This window comes from Vicia villosa, linkage group LG5 (genome assembly GCF_029867415.1).
Source record: "Vicia villosa cultivar HV-30 ecotype Madison, WI linkage group LG5, Vvil1.0, whole genome shotgun sequence".
In the NCBI taxonomy this organism is placed as follows: domain Eukaryota; kingdom Viridiplantae; phylum Streptophyta; class Magnoliopsida; order Fabales; family Fabaceae; genus Vicia; species Vicia villosa.
Window position 1 is genome coordinate 144,699,521 of NC_081184.1, and position 16,873 is coordinate 144,716,393.

A 16,873-nucleotide genomic window follows, 5' to 3' on the forward strand; every position below is an offset into this window, starting at 1 on the left:
TTAAAATGACGTAATTTGAAACCCGCATTTTTACAACAGAATTTTACTCATTAATCCTGAGATAAATAAGTAAGATGACCAAGGTTGGAATCCACTTCCCTCAACAGTCAAACCAAGTGAATTGCCATAGAAGCCATAGAAGAGTTTCACATTTTCCATTGGAAAATTTATAAATTTCCCAAAAAAGCATTTCATTAATATTGCTTGAAAAGAAATTTACATTCTTTAATTTGTTTTGACTCAAGAACATTACTTTTTCCCTCTAAGTCTAAATAAAACACCCCTCTCTCTCTCTCTCTCTCTCTCTCTCTCTCTCTCTCTCTCTCTCTCTCTCCAAAATACAGTTTTGACATCTTGTCTGAAAACTCTATAATCCTTTACTCTTTTTCTTTTGTACATAGAAAAACAAAATACAGAGGAATCAATCAACAACAACCATGGCAGCCAACAAGTTTGCAACCATGTTACACAGAAACACCAACAAACTCACCCTTGTTCTTGTCTACGCAATCCTCGAATGGATTCTCATAATTTTCCTTCTTCTAAATTCCCTTTTTTCATATCTAATCATAAAGTTTGCTGATTATTTCGGTCTCAAAAGACCCTGCATGTGGTGTGCTAGAATTGATCATTTCTTAGAGTCTGGAAAAACCATGAACCCTTGCAGAGATCTTGTTTGTGAAGCTCATGCTGTTGAGATTTCCAAACTGGGATTCTGTTCAAATCATCATAAACTTGCTGAATCAGATGATATGTGTGAGGATTGTTCAGTTTCGGTTTCGTTTTCGTCGAAGCCGAATTGTGTTGAGTTGTCGAAAAGTATTGATTTTTTTCCATGGATGAAGGAGATTGATAGGATTGAAGGTGGTGATGGGAAGGTTGTTGAGAAAGATGAAGAGGGTTTGAGGTGTTCTTGCTGTGGTGTTAATTTTGATAACAGGTTTTACCCTCCTTGTATTGTGATTAACCCTTCTATGAACATTTTGGAAAATTTGGATGTTGGACAGAACTTAGAGAAGGTGAATTTGATCAAGGAAGGTGTGCTTGTTTCAGAAGATGATCATTGTTTTGATCACAGTAGATCAGGTTTTTCAGTTGTTCATCATGAGAATCAAGATAAGGTTGAAGAAAAAAGTGGAATTCATATGTTGGTTGAGGTTGAGGAGAATTGTGCTTGTTCTGTTTGTGATGGTGTTAAGGAAACTATGGTTGATGATCTGTACAAGCTTGAAATTGGTTTAGAGAAAGGGGAAGAAACAGTGGATGATGAAAGGTTGAAATTGGTTGTTCCAAAGGCTAAGGATGATGATGATGATGATAAAGCTTGTGATATGAGTAGTGTTGAAGTTGAGAAAATTGAGAAAATCGAGGAAATTCAGACGAAACATCTTGATTTTTTCATTCATGGTGATGATTGCAGGTTGATTCCTGTTGAGTTGGTTGATTCCGGTGCCACAGAAAATGGAAACCAAAGTAGATATAACAAGGTGGCGGATGAAGGGTTTAGAGATAATGAAGATTTTATTCTTGACTTTGATATGAATAATACCGATGCTGAAGCTGAACCGTTAATTGAGAATTGGCGCATTTCAGATGCAGAAGCTGAACCGTTAATCGAGAATTGGCGCATTTCAGATGCAGAGGCTGAACCATTAATCGAGAGTTGGCGCATTTCAGATGCAGAAGCTGAACCGTTAATCGAGAATTGGCACGTTTCGGGTGATATTGTGGCGGAATTTTCATGTCAAGAGAAGAAAACTTTCTACAGGGTCAATGAGGTTGATGAATCAGGGTTACAAGTAGAACAAAATTTGGAGCAGAATCAAGATGAAGACTTGACCAAGGATGATAATGTTGAAGAAAACGTAGAGAGAATGATGCATGGAGATGGAGAACTAGGTTCATATGTTTCTCTAGGTGATTATTGTTTTCCTTCAAAATGATTTCGCGCGTTTTTTATGTTATGTTCTTGTGATTTTTTATAGCCAACCATTGGTATGATATACTTTGTTTATTGTTGCAGCTTCTGAAGATGCATCACAAACTCAAAGTGAGGAATTTGAAGCAGAAGTATCAATTGGAACTGAAATTCCTGATCAAGAACATGTGGATGAGTATCAAGGCCAAGATATACTTTTCGAAACAAATCAAAGAACGCAAGACGATTCATCTACTAGCTCAGTCAGATTTTATGTTCCACATGATAGTGGTAAGTCTCGATTTCTTTTCCTTCGTTGCCTTAAAACCATGCTTAGAACCGTGGTTTTAAATTGCTGTCTGCAACCGTAACCACAGTATTGCTGACGAGGTTGCCTCTGCAACCGCATTGGACTACAATTGTAGTGTGATTCAAAATCACGTGTGCGTCTGCATGGAACCCCACCAAACACTTTTGCTTATGTTTGTTCAATTATTTTCATCAAAAACGAAAATCTCAGAAACCCCAAAACTCATTTTCTTTTGATGTAATGAAAAATCTTAACTTTAAGCGTCCCATCAAATTTCACTCTGTAACACCTGCAACCCTAGCTACGATCGCAACTGCAATTTTAAACCATGCTTAGAACCATTGTTCTAAATTGAGGTTGCGGTCGCAAACCTTGATATTGCTGGCAAATGCAGCTGATGCAAACTCAATTGCACCTGTGATGCCATTGCGTAGAGTTCTAAAACATTTTACTGCGGCTGCAATTTAGAGTTATGCTTAGAACTTTCTAATGACATAAGCTGAAATTATTTTTATTTATAAAATTTTGCAATATGTAACTAGGTCATGACAAAGGTGAAGAAGAGTTTGTAGAATTCAACAGCATGTCGCTTGAAGTGAGAATGCCAACATCGAGTAACCATATGCCATCATCTTTTGAGCTTAGTGAGAATGACGAGGAAAAGTTTTCTGACACCCCGACGTCTCTTGAGAATCTTCATCAACTACACAAGAAATTACTTTTTCTTGAGAGGAAAGAGTCAGGAACAGAAGATTCATTGGATGGAAGTGTAATAAGCGACATAGAATGCGGTGAGGTGACGTTTGAGAAGTTAAAATCAGCGTTGAAATCGGAAAGGAAGGCTTTGAAAACTTTATATGCAGAACTCGAAGAAGAAAGAAATGCGTCTGCTATAGCGGCCAATCAAACAATGGCAATGATTAATAGGCTTCAAGAAGAGAAAGCAGCAATGCAGATGGAAGCTTTGCAGTATCAACGAATGATGGACGAACAATCCGAGTACGATCAAGAGGCTATGCAGCTTTTGAATGATCTCATGTTAAAGCGGGAAAAAGAGAAGCATGAGGTGGAAAAGGAACTTGAAGTGTATAGAAAAAAGGTTCATGAATATGAGGTAAGAGAAAAGATGATGTTATCGAGAAGAGATAGTAGCATAAGAAGCAGAACTTCATCTCTTTCTTGTAGTAATGCTGAGGATAGTGATGGAGTGTCCATTGATTTCAATCAAGAAACAAAGGAAGAAAATGGTTTTCACAGCAATCATCAAGAATGCAGCAACCAGAACACTCCGGTAGAAGCTGTCTTATATTTGGAGGAATCGTTATCAAGTTTTGAGGAAGAGAGGTTATCGATACTCGAACAGCTGAAAATATTGGAAGAAAAGCTAATTATATTGAATTATGAAGAAGACCACTGCTTTGACGATGATACTACATCGATAGAACATCTTCGTGAAGAGAACGGAAACGGATATCATCATGATGGAGATCACGATCAGGATGATCACCAAGGTCAGGCAAATGGATTTGTAAACGGTAACGGAAAGCATCATCAAGGAAGAAAAATCACGGCCATAAAAGCCAAGAGGCTTCTTCCACTTTTCGATGCAATCAGCACAGAAACAGAAGATGTAGAATTGAGTGGAGATGAAAACGATTTAGACTTTTCTCAGTTGCAAAATATTTCGGCTGAAAAGGAAAACTTGGATAAGAAAAAGGTTGGTTTAGAAGAGGAGATTGATCATGTTTATGAGAGACTTCAGGTGCTGGAAGCAGATAGAGAGTTTCTAAAGCATTGTATCAGTTCATTGAGGAAAGGCGATAAAGGGTTAGATCTTCTACAAGAAATTTTACAGCATCTACGCGATCTAAGGAATGTGGAACTCAGAGTCAAGAACACAGGCGATCTTGCAGTGTAAAAAAAATCTACGCGTTCAACTCTACCGAAGATATGATAGGTAAATTACACCAACTCTTTCTGATGTAGCAGATATTATTTTGCGTATGTTTGGATTAACTTATTTTAGTTTATTTACATAAACACACATAATGAGAATTGTTTGAGAGAACTTATGAACAGAGCCGTCTTTGAGGACGTGCAAGGCGGCCAACAATGCAGGGCCTCACGCTTTTTTATGATTAAGCTATGGCAAAAAGGGCCTTCATACCCATATTTCAAGGTTAAATAAGGCCCTTTAAAAAATTCACAACTCAAATGAAGCTAACCTCAGCTTCTTACATAGGGCCTCTCAAAAGTTTGAGACGGCTCTGCTTGTGAAAGCAACTTATGACATATCCATATACGTATTTCAGCTTATTTCATGAAGTTCTCATTTGAAGCAGCTTTTAGATTATTTCCATATTCAAACATGTTTTTATCTTATTTATCAATTGAGGCCTTCCTAAATGCAGATTTGTTATATTGTAGTTGATCAACATGCTGCAAACCAAGCATACACGAGTAGTTTCTCTACAACATATACACAAGACAAGACACCACATTGCATGCATCACTTCAAATTTAACAACAAAAAAAAAAATCAGTAGGATTCCCCAATGGAGAAGGGAGAATCCTGGCAGTATGGTCTGTTTGATACAATATGGTGGACAAGAAAAACTAAGTCTGCTATTTGATATTTTTGGTTTCATTTTCTTTGTCCAAGTGGGCCCAAATTTTTGTGGGTAGTGTCCATCATGATTACCTTTATGAAAAAGGAAGATGATGAATATATGTGTGTGTAGGGTAGTGAGGTGAAGACAAGCTGTCAGTTGTATTTTGTGAGGAAAAAACCTGGCTTGCAAAGCTGGACAGATTCATATAAAATTATTCCAGTGCCAGGTACATAGAATTTAGTTTATTATAGAGACAGAATTAATGTCACTAGTTTTGTCATTTTTTTATTTTTTTTGTTGTTTTTTGAGGTAAGAGTGAAGATTGAGGTAAGTAGCCTCTTTCTCATTTTTTTGTATTATTGCATCCTATGAGGTTTGTTTTTTTCTCTAGACAAAAAAGCTGAGTCACTTGTATACTACATGTATGTATTCATTTGTAATTATTATAAAAACAAAAGTGAGTGTTTGTTTATATACTGCTTGGAATTTACTCTTACTATATTTTCAATTAGTGTTGTAACATCTATACAGATCGAAATCGCGAAAATATGTACATGATTGCGACACGATCGCCGCGGTTATTTAAAAAGTAGCTTTCACTATTGATTGTGTTTTAAGCTAGATACAACTTTGTGTGTTTGAAAGAAAACAATATGCTAATTCGTTTATTCTAGATTAAACGTGTCGAGAGGAACAAAGGAAAGGTTGTCATCTGCTATAATTTCCAAGAGACAAGATAAGTATTTTTTTTTGTTTTGTCTATACATCACTGTCAATCTTGAAAGTTACAACCTTTCCATTTTTGTAAAGCTATAAATGCACCGAAATTGTAGTGTATTTACATCTATTTCCACAATAACAAATGCAAAATGACAATATATATACATATATGTTCATGTGAAAAGTCAATCAAAATGAGCAGTTATGCCTAGTCTGTTAGTTAGTGCTAGGCACATATATATTCCAAGTGCCCTTGATCTTAGGTAATCTAAATTTTTTACAATAATTGTAGTTTGAACTTTCCAAGGAAATAGTCCACCATGGAAGTGCGTGTTATTCTAAAGATGTGGTCTTTGAAATAAAATTGGCAAGAGTCTAGGCTTTGAGTGCCTTCCGCAGTTTGTAGGTGATATTGAATTCGAAGAGCTCGAGAGGCCACTTTGTCATTCTTTTAACTAAACTAGTCGGAGACCTGTGCTGTCGCACGGGTGGATTTTTTTGGTGGTGTAGTATAATATCAACGATAAGAAAAATGCGCAGTAAGGAAGTTTGACCTAAATGCAATATAAAAAGGTCAGAAAAAAAACCATATTAAAAAAGTAATTGTTTCATAAGAAATGTAGAAATTGGTATTTTGTAAAGTAGGTTGATTTTTTAAACCTTGATCCACCAAAAAAAATATAATGGGCCCAAATAAAAAATATGGTAATTTACATGGCCCAAATTCAAAATAGGGAAATTTGCAATTATAAATGGGGGATTGTAGATGCTGCAAACGATAAGAACCCTTTGAATTGTTTCACGATCTGCAAAATGGAAGCCTTTGTGGAGCCACCTTCAGATGATTCGTCGGAGTTCAGGTAATTTATTCAGGTTATTAGGAACTGAAAATTGTTTGTTGACCTAATGTCCTATGATGTATAGCTTCGATAAATTGAACTATATGTTGGGATTAATTTCACTTTTCTGGATATCATCATACACGCCATGAAGTTTGGAATGCAATTAATTTTAGAAGTTTTCTAAACTGCTCATGATATGGTGCAATCGATGCATTGTGTGAACCTGATATACTGCAACTGACAGATTGCTGAAGAAATTGGATTTACAAAAATCATAGGATTCAATAGGTTTTGCGTTTCTAATTTACTCGTGTGTAATGATAGGCTTGATATGTGTATGAATTAGTTAGTTGCCGATTGTTACTTCCCTTGTATGATCAGCATAAATGCCCAGGCGAATGTGTTGAAATTGTTTCCTCATAGTAATCCATGATGTGTAAATTTTGTAAAGGTTGTCATTGATTATCGGAACTGTTATGCAGTTCTGGAAGCATGGATTCAAATCTGAGTTTTTCCCACGAAGACGATACAATTTCGTGGACCAAAACAATTGCATCCGGTCGAATTGCTCGGCGTAATGTACTTGTAAGAGTTACTTTGCACAATAATGACTAACAAAACAACTTCCCAGTATCAGTAAGATGATGTAACGAATTTAATTTTTGTTCGGGTATTTCCGCATGAAGTTTGCAGGTTCTTAACCCCCTTTCCCACGCAAATCGATATTTTCGATGCAGATATGGGGATTGTGTACCAAGCAGATCTACAATGTGCGCCGAGAAATAGAGAGGAGGAGGCGTACATAGGGGTTGGATGGTATGAGTATGCCAGACAGAGAAGGCTGAAGAGAGGAGACAAGTTGTCCTTGAGGATAAACAGGGAGGCGCACACATTGGTCGTTTGGCTGTTGAACCGTTGAAGGAGGGAGTGTAATCGCGTTTACGTGTATTTATGTTGTAGTGGTCGTCCAGTTGGAAAATGAATGACAACAAAGTGTTAAGAAGAACACGAAAAAAAAAGGAAAAGCCAACAAAAATGTAAACAACAAAGTGTTAAGAAGAACACGAAATAAAAAAGGAAAATCCAACAAAAATGTAAGCAACAAACTGTTAAGAAGACGAAATAAAAAAGGAAAAGCCAACAAAAATGTAAACAACAAACTCAGTCTTGCAAAAAAAAAACACGAAAGCTTGCGTCTTTACGGTTACCCAATGTAAATACATTCCAAGATACGAATAAACAAAGAAATCTGTTCGGAAGACTAAGTCTCTGTATTTTTTCTCATTTGGAAAATGCTTGAAAACACGAATAAACATACCATACAATCAAGATCTATAGCAAGTGATATGAATAGAGGCTGTAGAATCGTTACAAGTCGGAGGAAACAAACCGCACAGCAGTATGAAGAGCCAACTAAAATGTAAACAACAAACTCATTCTTGCCAAAGAAACACGAAAGCTTGCGACTTTACAGTAAGCCAACGAAAATACATTACAAGAGACGAAGAAACAAAGAAAGCAAGAATAAAAAAAGGTAAACAACAATCTCAGGAGAAATGTCTTACCCGGGTTTGTTCTTCAACTAAGGAGTTGTGCAGAGAAGGTTGGGTTAATGAGAGAGAAATGTTGACAATGTTTGAAGAAGAGGAGAACTCGTTTGCTTTTGTTGGAGGGAAATAGAATGAAATCGTTGGACCAATTAGAGTTGGACACTTGTTGAATTGGGTGATAAAAGTAGGAGATTTCCATAACATATTTAGTTGATTACATTTTTATCCAGTTGTTAGTGTAAATGAAATGTAAGTGAAGGGTAATTTGGGGTGTTTGGGCAATGTTTTAGTAAAGGCTTGATAGTAGATTCAGTTTGAAAAGGACTCCCTTTCAAAATATTGTTACAAGACATTGCACTTTAATTAAATTAGTCTTATTAATGTGTTGAAAGCAGTGTACAAAATAATAATTAAATGATATAATTGAAAAATAACAATTATTTCTATATTAAAAAGTGAGAATAAAATTTATTTTAAAACAAATATTTTTTTTCTTTCTAAAACTATAGTCATTATGAAACAGATGGAGTATTGTTTGTTTGAGTCAGTGTTTTAAAAATTGGACCGGACATCAAACTGGTGGGGGTATTGGGTTACTGGTTTATTAGTCGAACCACTGGGTCACCGGTCGAACCGCATGACTAAACCGGATTAAACCGGATAACTCGGTTCAATAGACCGGTCGTTATAACAAAATTATATAGGTATAAAACATGTCAAACTGGATGATTTAGTCTCTATAAAATATAACTAGCACTTAATTTTTTTTTGTTGAAAATATCATATCATAAATAAATTTACAAGTTCATAATTTAAATTCAAATTTTAAACATAGATATCACATATAATAAAATGGTTCTGCAAACAAACTTTAATCGCAACATATTCTACTTAAATAATATATAATTAAATAATTTATAACCAAATAATTTCATTGTCTACTAAATTTAATTTAAAGGAAGGAAAATTGTTTAAATGTTAGGATCTCTTACTTCAATATCAAAACCATATGCAACAAAGTCAACCGTCCGTAACATCTTTATTTTTATTTTTATTTTTTATTTAAGTTCTTTTATTTTTTTTATTTTTCATTCAAATAATTAAAATGGTGTCGTTTTAATTTTTGAAATAATTTTTTTGCTAAAATGCAATTAAACCACCGGTTTTTCCGGTTTTAGCGGTCTACACTGGTTTTGACCGGTTCACACCGGTTCAATGACATATTCGATCCAGCAATTGAACCAGACTGGTTACCTGGCCAGTTCCCGGTCCGACCGGTCGGTCCGGTTTTAAAACACTAGTTTGAATGATCTATTCCTACAACAATGTCGTGCACTAGAAAATAGTGCCTCAATACACTAGATTTTGAAATACACTAGATTTTGAGAAGCATTATTTTCTTGTCCCAATATGGTTCTGATGCTTTTCGACGACATAGATAAATAAATGAAAAAGGTTTTTCTATTCTCTGGTCGAACTAGGACAGATAGTTGAGAGAACACATCTTTAAGTATTTTAAAAGCGATATTGCATTTTGTGGGTCCGTTCAAATGTGTCCTCCTTCCTTAACATCTTTTTGAACGACAAGGCGTAATGGACGAGTCTGAAAATTGACTTTTGACAAAGAGATTAACATCATGTTTAGTTATTGAGTTCCAGTTTTAGTCTCCCCGATTGTCATGTCTATCATGGCCTGACATTTATCCAGATTGATCTATATTCCCCTTTTAGTGAGCTAGCCCAAAAACTTCTCAAATTTTATGCTGAATTGACACTTATTTGGATTCAAACACATGTTGTTCCTTATAACCTCTTTGAAGACAACCTCCAAATGGGTTGCATGGTTCGATTCCTCACTAGATTTTACGATTATATCGTTCATCTACAACTTGTTCATCATTCTCTAGTAAGTTGCTTGCGTTCTTGAGATCGAAGGAAATCACTTTGTAGCTAAAGTTTCTTGCCTTTGTCTTGAATGTTGTATTGTCGCTATCATTTGGGTCCTCAAAATTTGGTTATAAATGTAGTATGCATCCATTAATGACAAAATCTTATATCTCAATAAATTATCCACTAACTTATCTATGTTTGAAAGGGGTGTGTGTCTTTAGGACAATCTTAAATATTTTTAAATAATTGACACATATGCACCATTTATTATTTGACTTTTTTACTAGTACAACATTGAACATCCAAGTTGTGAGCTTAGGTTAAGCTATAATCCCGACTTTATTAGTACAACATTGAACATCCAAGTTATTAGTTTAGCTTAAGCTATAATCCCGACTTTACTAGTACAACATTGAACATCCAAGTTGTGAGCTTAGCTTAAGCTATAATCCATACTTTCAAGAGATTCTCAACGACCCTCTTGTTTGCTTCTACCTTCTCGTGTGACTGCTTTTTGCGACATTGGGCCACAGACAGAACATTCCGCCATATCTCCAATGAGTGACAGGAATCCTTAAGACTTATAACTAGCATTTCTTTAGTGAACTACGCAAACAAATTGTTATTCTCTTACGAGTTTTATAAGTTGGTATTGTACATATTTAGGTACGTCGACTCTGATCTTGGTGAGATTTCTCCTTATGGTGACCTTGATGAACTATCCATTGGGTTCATGTTGCTCTACTTTCGTTATTGCTTCCAATGATAGGATCTTGTAGTCCTCTCTTTCCTCCTCGAGATCATGTTTTTAACCAGGCATCTTGATCTACTAGTCCTTTGGATACCACACGAACGACTGTGATATTCTTGGATGATTATCATTTCACCAACAAATTCAGGTGACAACCAAAATAAATGGCCTTCATCAATTATAACTCTTTAATGCAATACAAAAATGTATTAAGTGTAGAAGAAGATAAAAGAAGCCGAGAAACACAATAGATTTGTTTACCCAGCTCGATCAAATGATCTATATCCGGGGGACAGAGCATCTCTCAAATTCACCATACTTTAAAAGTTGTTACAAGAGATTACAAAAGATTTACAGAAAATAGCCTTTAAAGTTCATAAGAACAAATCCTATTTTCTACCTAAGAGTTTCCCAATCTCTCCAACTTTCAATACAAGAATCACACAAATCCCAGATGTTTAAAATGTTTAATAATCCCTTTGATAACCCCAAAAGGCTTCCAAATCCCTATAATATAATTTTAAGAATTTTACCCTTTGCTTTCTAACTAGGATTTCTACCTTATTTATGTCTCCCTTTTGCTATAAAGATCTCAAGATTGTTACTAATACAATAATAGAAGCAATACATATTTATAATTTCTAAAATCCAACAGAGGCATAAAAAAGGTCAAAACACAACCATTAACAAATGGATTTGCAAACAAGCCCAAAAATATTTTAGTAGCGAAATATGTCATTTTTCTTCTCTTTTCTCACTTGAGGTTTTAAGGCATATTACACAATATCCACCTTGAATTGAAATGATGGTGATGTCAATGTAACCACCAGTCACCTTGCCATTCTCTACCATATTGAAACACTATTCAACAAAATTGATCAAGTTCAAGCCACCCTTGAACCTTGATCTTGCTACTTGCATCCACTTGTTTCCAATCACCTTTTTCTGCGTAGGTAATCTATCAAGCCCGCAAGCATGGTTTTCAACCATCATTGACTCCATATGCTTTCGAATGCCTCCCTGAAGGTCACTATTTCAAAATTTTGTAACCCTTCAACCACATTCAAAGCATAACACCAAGGCCATCAAAACTGTCCTTTTGAGATGCTATAATCTCCCTTCTTACCTTATCACGAGTCAAATGATAATCAGAGGCCTCTGTAATCGTTTCCTCACTACTACTAGTATCCTTAGTAGGAAACTCCACCTCAAACCGAGTTTTCTCTGCAATAGTTTCTTAAAGATTCATCTCTTGATTTTTACTCTTCTTCCTTTGAAAGAACTCTCTACCAACCTCGTAAAATGCTTTGACACCAGCCTTACCCCAAAAACTCAATGACAACTCATCAGTCTCATGCATCTTTATCCTTTATCTTTTGCAAAATTCATTAAACAGTTCTGAAACAACTTTCAAGCAATCATCATGCCTTGACCTCAAATTCCATAGCTTATTCTTGTTATGAGAGTCTTCACTAGTTGGTGATGAATGATCAACAACATTTGAACCTTCAAAAATATATATACCACATATTTTAGACCCTTTAACTATGATCACTTCATCATTCAAAATCTTTAATCAGTCTCCAAACTCGATACCACCAGTGCGTCAACACTCTCATAACCATCCTCATTTAAGGAAACTGCAACTTGAACAAAATCATCATTATCCTTTCTCTAAGGATAGTCCCTCTTGAAGTGACCATTTTTCTGACAATTAAAACAGTTTACCTTTGATTTGGACATCCCTCTACGCTCACTTTCTCCTCTTGAGACACTGAAGCTTTCACCATTATCATCAATCTTCAAATATTTTGCCTTTGAAAATTCTTTGGATTTCACCGTCGTCTGGACTTCATCCAAGTAATAGTGCATTCCTTACCAAAAAGAAGGGCATCTTTAAAGTACTTAAAGGATCTGAATAATGAGCTTAACATGAGTAGAGCCTTATCCCTATCATCAATCTTCACCTCAATATTCTCAAGATCATCATTAATCTTGTGAAATTCTGTTAACGGCTCCACTATAGATTTGTTATCCACTATTTGGAATGAGTAGAGTTATTGTTTCAGACACAACCTGTGAGTCAAAGACTTGGTCATATATAGTGATACAAGTTTTGCCCACATCGAAGCAAAAGTTTGCTCTCTGGAGACTTCCCTTAGAACTTTATCCCATTGGCACAAGATAATGACACTCCTGGCCATATCCACCATGTCAGTCTTCTCTGCTTTACTAAGGCGTGCAGACATTGATGTCTCACATTTCCAAGCTTCAATACACTTCCCGTGAGTTAAAATTGCTTGCATCTTCACTTTCCACAATCCAAAGTCGTTGTCTCTGAAAAATTTAGCAGCCTCTCATTTAACCATGGTGCTCAGTTGTAAGCAATACCTCTTTGCCTTACGATGGACATCACTTATTATAAAAATCTAAGGTTCAATTCACACCAAAGAATTTCATGTGTGGGGACAAAGAACAACGACAACAAAAATAAATGACCTTCAGCAATTATAACTTTTTGATGCAATAAGACAGTGTATAACTTGGAAGAAGAAGATAACAGAAGACGAGAAACACAAAAGGTTTATTTACCTAATTCGTCAAGTACCATTTATATTATTACAATTGTGAGGAAAATGATCATTATCAATAGTAGCAAGCAATTTAGAACCATTAAGAAGAATATTTATTTGTCATTCTTGGTGAATCACCACATAGAGAGTGCTAAATACAACATGGACATAATATGTAATTAAAAAATATGTATTGGTTATTAAGCCCTTTTAAGAATCATATAGCATAATCGTTGTCACCATATTGCTTAAATTTAAAAAAAGCAAGAATATTTGGGGATGCAAGAACAATCAGGGATTGGGAAAGAGCTATCTGATTCAAATTAGAGCCTTTTCATCTTTGTAATATAAGTTATAATTGCATAATCACGTTGCTTAAGGTTGTAAATGTCTTATTATAAGTTAGAATGTGAGTAACACAACATTGAAAGTATTGTTGAGAATAATGCAAGTGTGAGTATGGGGAAAATAGTCCCACATTAAATATGAATGTGGTGACTTGAGCATATATAAGTGGGAGAACCCACTCACCTATCACCTTAAGGTTTTAGGTGGAGAAGTGGTGTGTCTCCCACAAAGGTGTGTTGCTCAAGCAGAATGTCCCAGAAATTAACAATGCTCCTTGCTTGACCCTCCCTGATTGTTGCGCTAACAAATGGTATCAGAGCCTGGTTCGAGAAAGGGACCGGCTTGCTTGTAGTTGAAGAGAATCAACGGATACATGTAGTTGAGGAGTCAACAGATACAAGTGTATATGGAAGAGGAGTTTAGAGGAGTTTCCACATGGAGGGGGAGCATTGTGGACTCACACTTGAGGGGGACTGTTGAGAATAATGCAAGTGTGAGTGTGGGGGAAAATAGTCCCATATTGAATATGAGAATAATGCAAGTGTGAGTGTGGGGGAAAATAGTCCCATATTGAATATGAATGTGGTGACTTAAGCATATATAAGTGGGAGAACGCACTCACCTATCACCTTAAGGTTTTAGGTGGAGAAGTGGTGTGTCTCTCACAAAGGTGTGTTGTTCAAGCGGAATATCCCAGAAATCCTTGCTCTACCCTCCCCTATTGTTGTGCTAACAAGTATCTTTCTTGGAGTATGTTCCAATATTCTGCACTATTCTCCACACACATGACATTTTGAACAATTTCCAGTTTTAAGAAATTATTAATACAAAACATCGTCGTTGTTTTGACACTTTGGATCCTCTCCATTTGTTTTGAAATGGTCTAAAGCTAGTGTTTTTTTTTTTTTGGGATAATAGCTATTTTGCCCCCTGCCATATGTGCGAGGTTTGAAAAACGCCCCTGTAAAAAAAAAAGTTTGGATTCGCCCCCTAACATATGAAGATTCCCCTGTTTTGCCCCTTCAAAAAATTTAATCATCAAAATTAATGACGTGGCAACCATTTTTTTTATTTTTTATTTTTTAAAATTATTTTTAATGACGTGGCAGGCTTAGTTGGAATTTTTTTTTAATTTTTTATAACTTTTAATGACGTGGCAGACTTAGTTGGAATTTTTTATTTTTTAAATTATTTTTAATGACGTGGCAGGCTTAGTTGGAACTTTTATTTATTTTTTATTTATTTTAATTCCATGTGGCATGTTTTATTATTATTTTTTTGTTTAGTTGTTAAAATGTCAAACATTAAAGCTAAAATTTTGTCTCCCATAAGTATTGAACCCATGTCTTAGTAATTGCAAGGGGGCACCACCAACCACTGGGCCATTTTACTTTTCTTGTCATATTCTTACATTAAGTTGTATTTATCTACTTTACTTTTGTCAAATATTAGTTACTTTTGTTGTTCTATTTTACTTTTGTAAAATATTAACGTTAATATATTTATCTAGTAAAATATTTTTTAATAAATTAGTTAATATATTAGTTAATTAAATCCACGCGTCCTTTTCAAGGAACAAATAAGGCAAAAAATCCCGCCATTGGCATATTTCGAAATTCATCTTTGTTGAACTCCATGTTCAATGACTTAAAAATATTTCTGAGTCCCATATAACATAGTTAACTAATCGAGATGGCTAACTGTTTGCTATATGACTTTGTTGAAATGTACCTTTTTTCGTCGAAGTCTATATTCAATACGTTTCCTTCTGAATATTTCCCCTTTTTAGAAGCGTTGAATTTGCAGCTAACAATAACGCCATAGTGAAAGATCATCATAGGAGGTAAAACCTTCTAGATCAAACCTATAACTAGGATTACGGTTATTAGAAGCGAGAGAAACAGACCATAAGCCTTTGACCGAGCTAAATGAATATGAGGAAAGAAATACAAACAATTATCATCAAGAAATCATTCAAGGAAAACCTAATTATAAACATGAGATTTCACAAAATACTTGTTAGCAAGAAATTCAAAAGTTACACATTTGTCTTTGGTAAATTTCGAAACAAATATTAAATTTCTAGTAGTGTGAGGAACATGAAGTATTGCTTTAGAATAAACTTGGTGCTTGGTGTAGAATGATAAACAAACCAAGATGAACCAATATACTTAATAGAGAGACTTTGATCATTACCTATCTGAACTCTATCATTTCCTAAATACATAGACTTACTTTGTATGATGGAATCAAAGTACATAAGGTGATGGGAGACACCTGAATCTGCAAAACATGCTTGGGAATCTAATTCTCTTGGCATAAAAAACTCGTTAGCGTACACTTGGAAATATGTTCTGGCCATCATGTCAGTTGAAGTAATGGATCTAGCCATTATATTAGAAACCTCCACCTTGGTTTGACTGTCACTCACATGCGTATTTTCACGAGCACCTTGAGTTCTTGTTGTAGGGACGAAATATTCATAATACACGTGCCAACATTCAAACCTAGCATGTCCATATTTGCGACAAAGTTGGCACGTTGGCCTATTTCCTAAGATACCTCCTCTGGAGCGACCACAACCCCTAAACCAAATATTTCTTCCACGTCCACACATGCTATGAACTCCATGACCAATATCATGTTCATGTTGAGATAAGTTTTCCAAGACATTGGAGAATTAGATTTCTTTCCTGAACTTATCAAGTTGAGCTTCTTGAACATAACGTAGTGCTTCAACATCATATATTGCACGAGGCTCAAGATGACCACACACTTGCATCACGAACAAATTATACTCCTCAAGAAGTCCATATAGGATAACATCAACTTGATCTTGTTCATCTATGTAATCACTTACGAACAATAGGGAATCTGCAATTGCTTTGATGCAAAGTACAAATTCTGACGTAGAACGATTGAGTTTCTTGGTAGTTTTGAGTTTAATGCGCAATAGTCTCAATTGTGCTTTCATAATCGTTGTGAAGTGCTTGTGAACCTTATCCCACACCTCATTTAATTGTTTATAAGAGAGAAGACATGATTGCACAGTTTTAGAGATTGTTGATAATAACCATGTGAGTAGAGTTTGACCTTGTACTATCCAAGTTTCATATTAGGCTGAGATAGTGATTTGAAGATGATCTTCGTCTATTTTGAACATAGGAAGAATATTAGGATTCACCATATAGCTATGAAGCTTATGCGAGATGATTTCTCCTTCCACCTACTGATTCCACAACAAATAGTTGTTATCTTGCAGCCATATAGAAAGCTCAGGACCAACCGATGAAGCCATATCATATGAAGTGGTTCGATTCTTGGACAATGGTGACGATTCATCCATTTTTGCCTTTGAT

The 16,873-nt window shown here is 35.4% G+C and overlaps 1 protein-coding gene across 2 annotated transcripts; it reads left to right on the forward strand.

Annotated features, from left to right (window-relative positions):
- The first annotated feature begins 201 nt into the window (after positions 1 to 201).
- Positions 202 to 5,316, forward strand: LOC131602947 (uncharacterized). Of its 2 annotated transcripts, none has more exons than XM_058875175.1 (4): positions 202 to 1,917; positions 2,024 to 2,209; positions 2,771 to 4,185; positions 4,640 to 5,316. In XM_058875175.1, the coding sequence occupies exons 1-3, from the start codon at positions 438 to 440 to the stop codon at positions 4,144 to 4,146; spliced, it is 3,042 nt and encodes a 1,013-aa protein (XP_058731158.1). In that variant the 5' UTR covers positions 202 to 437; the 3' UTR covers positions 4,147 to 4,185; positions 4,640 to 5,316. The 2 variants fall into 2 exon arrangements, with proteins under 2 accessions (XP_058731158.1, XP_058731157.1); XM_058875174.1 differs by having other exon boundaries at positions 203 to 1,917; positions 4,656 to 5,316.
- Positions 5,317 to 16,873: the final 11,557 nt, after the last annotated feature.

Bases quoted from the DNA above. Each gene is read 5' to 3' on its own strand.
- LOC131602947 (XM_058875175.1), top strand. From the start codon at position 438: ATGGCAGCCAACAAGTTTGCAACCATGTTACACAGAAACACCAACAAA. The intron at 1,918-2,023 runs GTGATTATTGTT...TTATTGTTGCAG, and splicing joins AGGTTCATATGTTTCTCTAG to CTTCTGAAGATGCATCACAA. The intron at 2,210-2,770 runs GTAAGTCTCGAT...ATATGTAACTAG, and splicing joins TTATGTTCCACATGATAGTG to GTCATGACAAAGGTGAAGAA.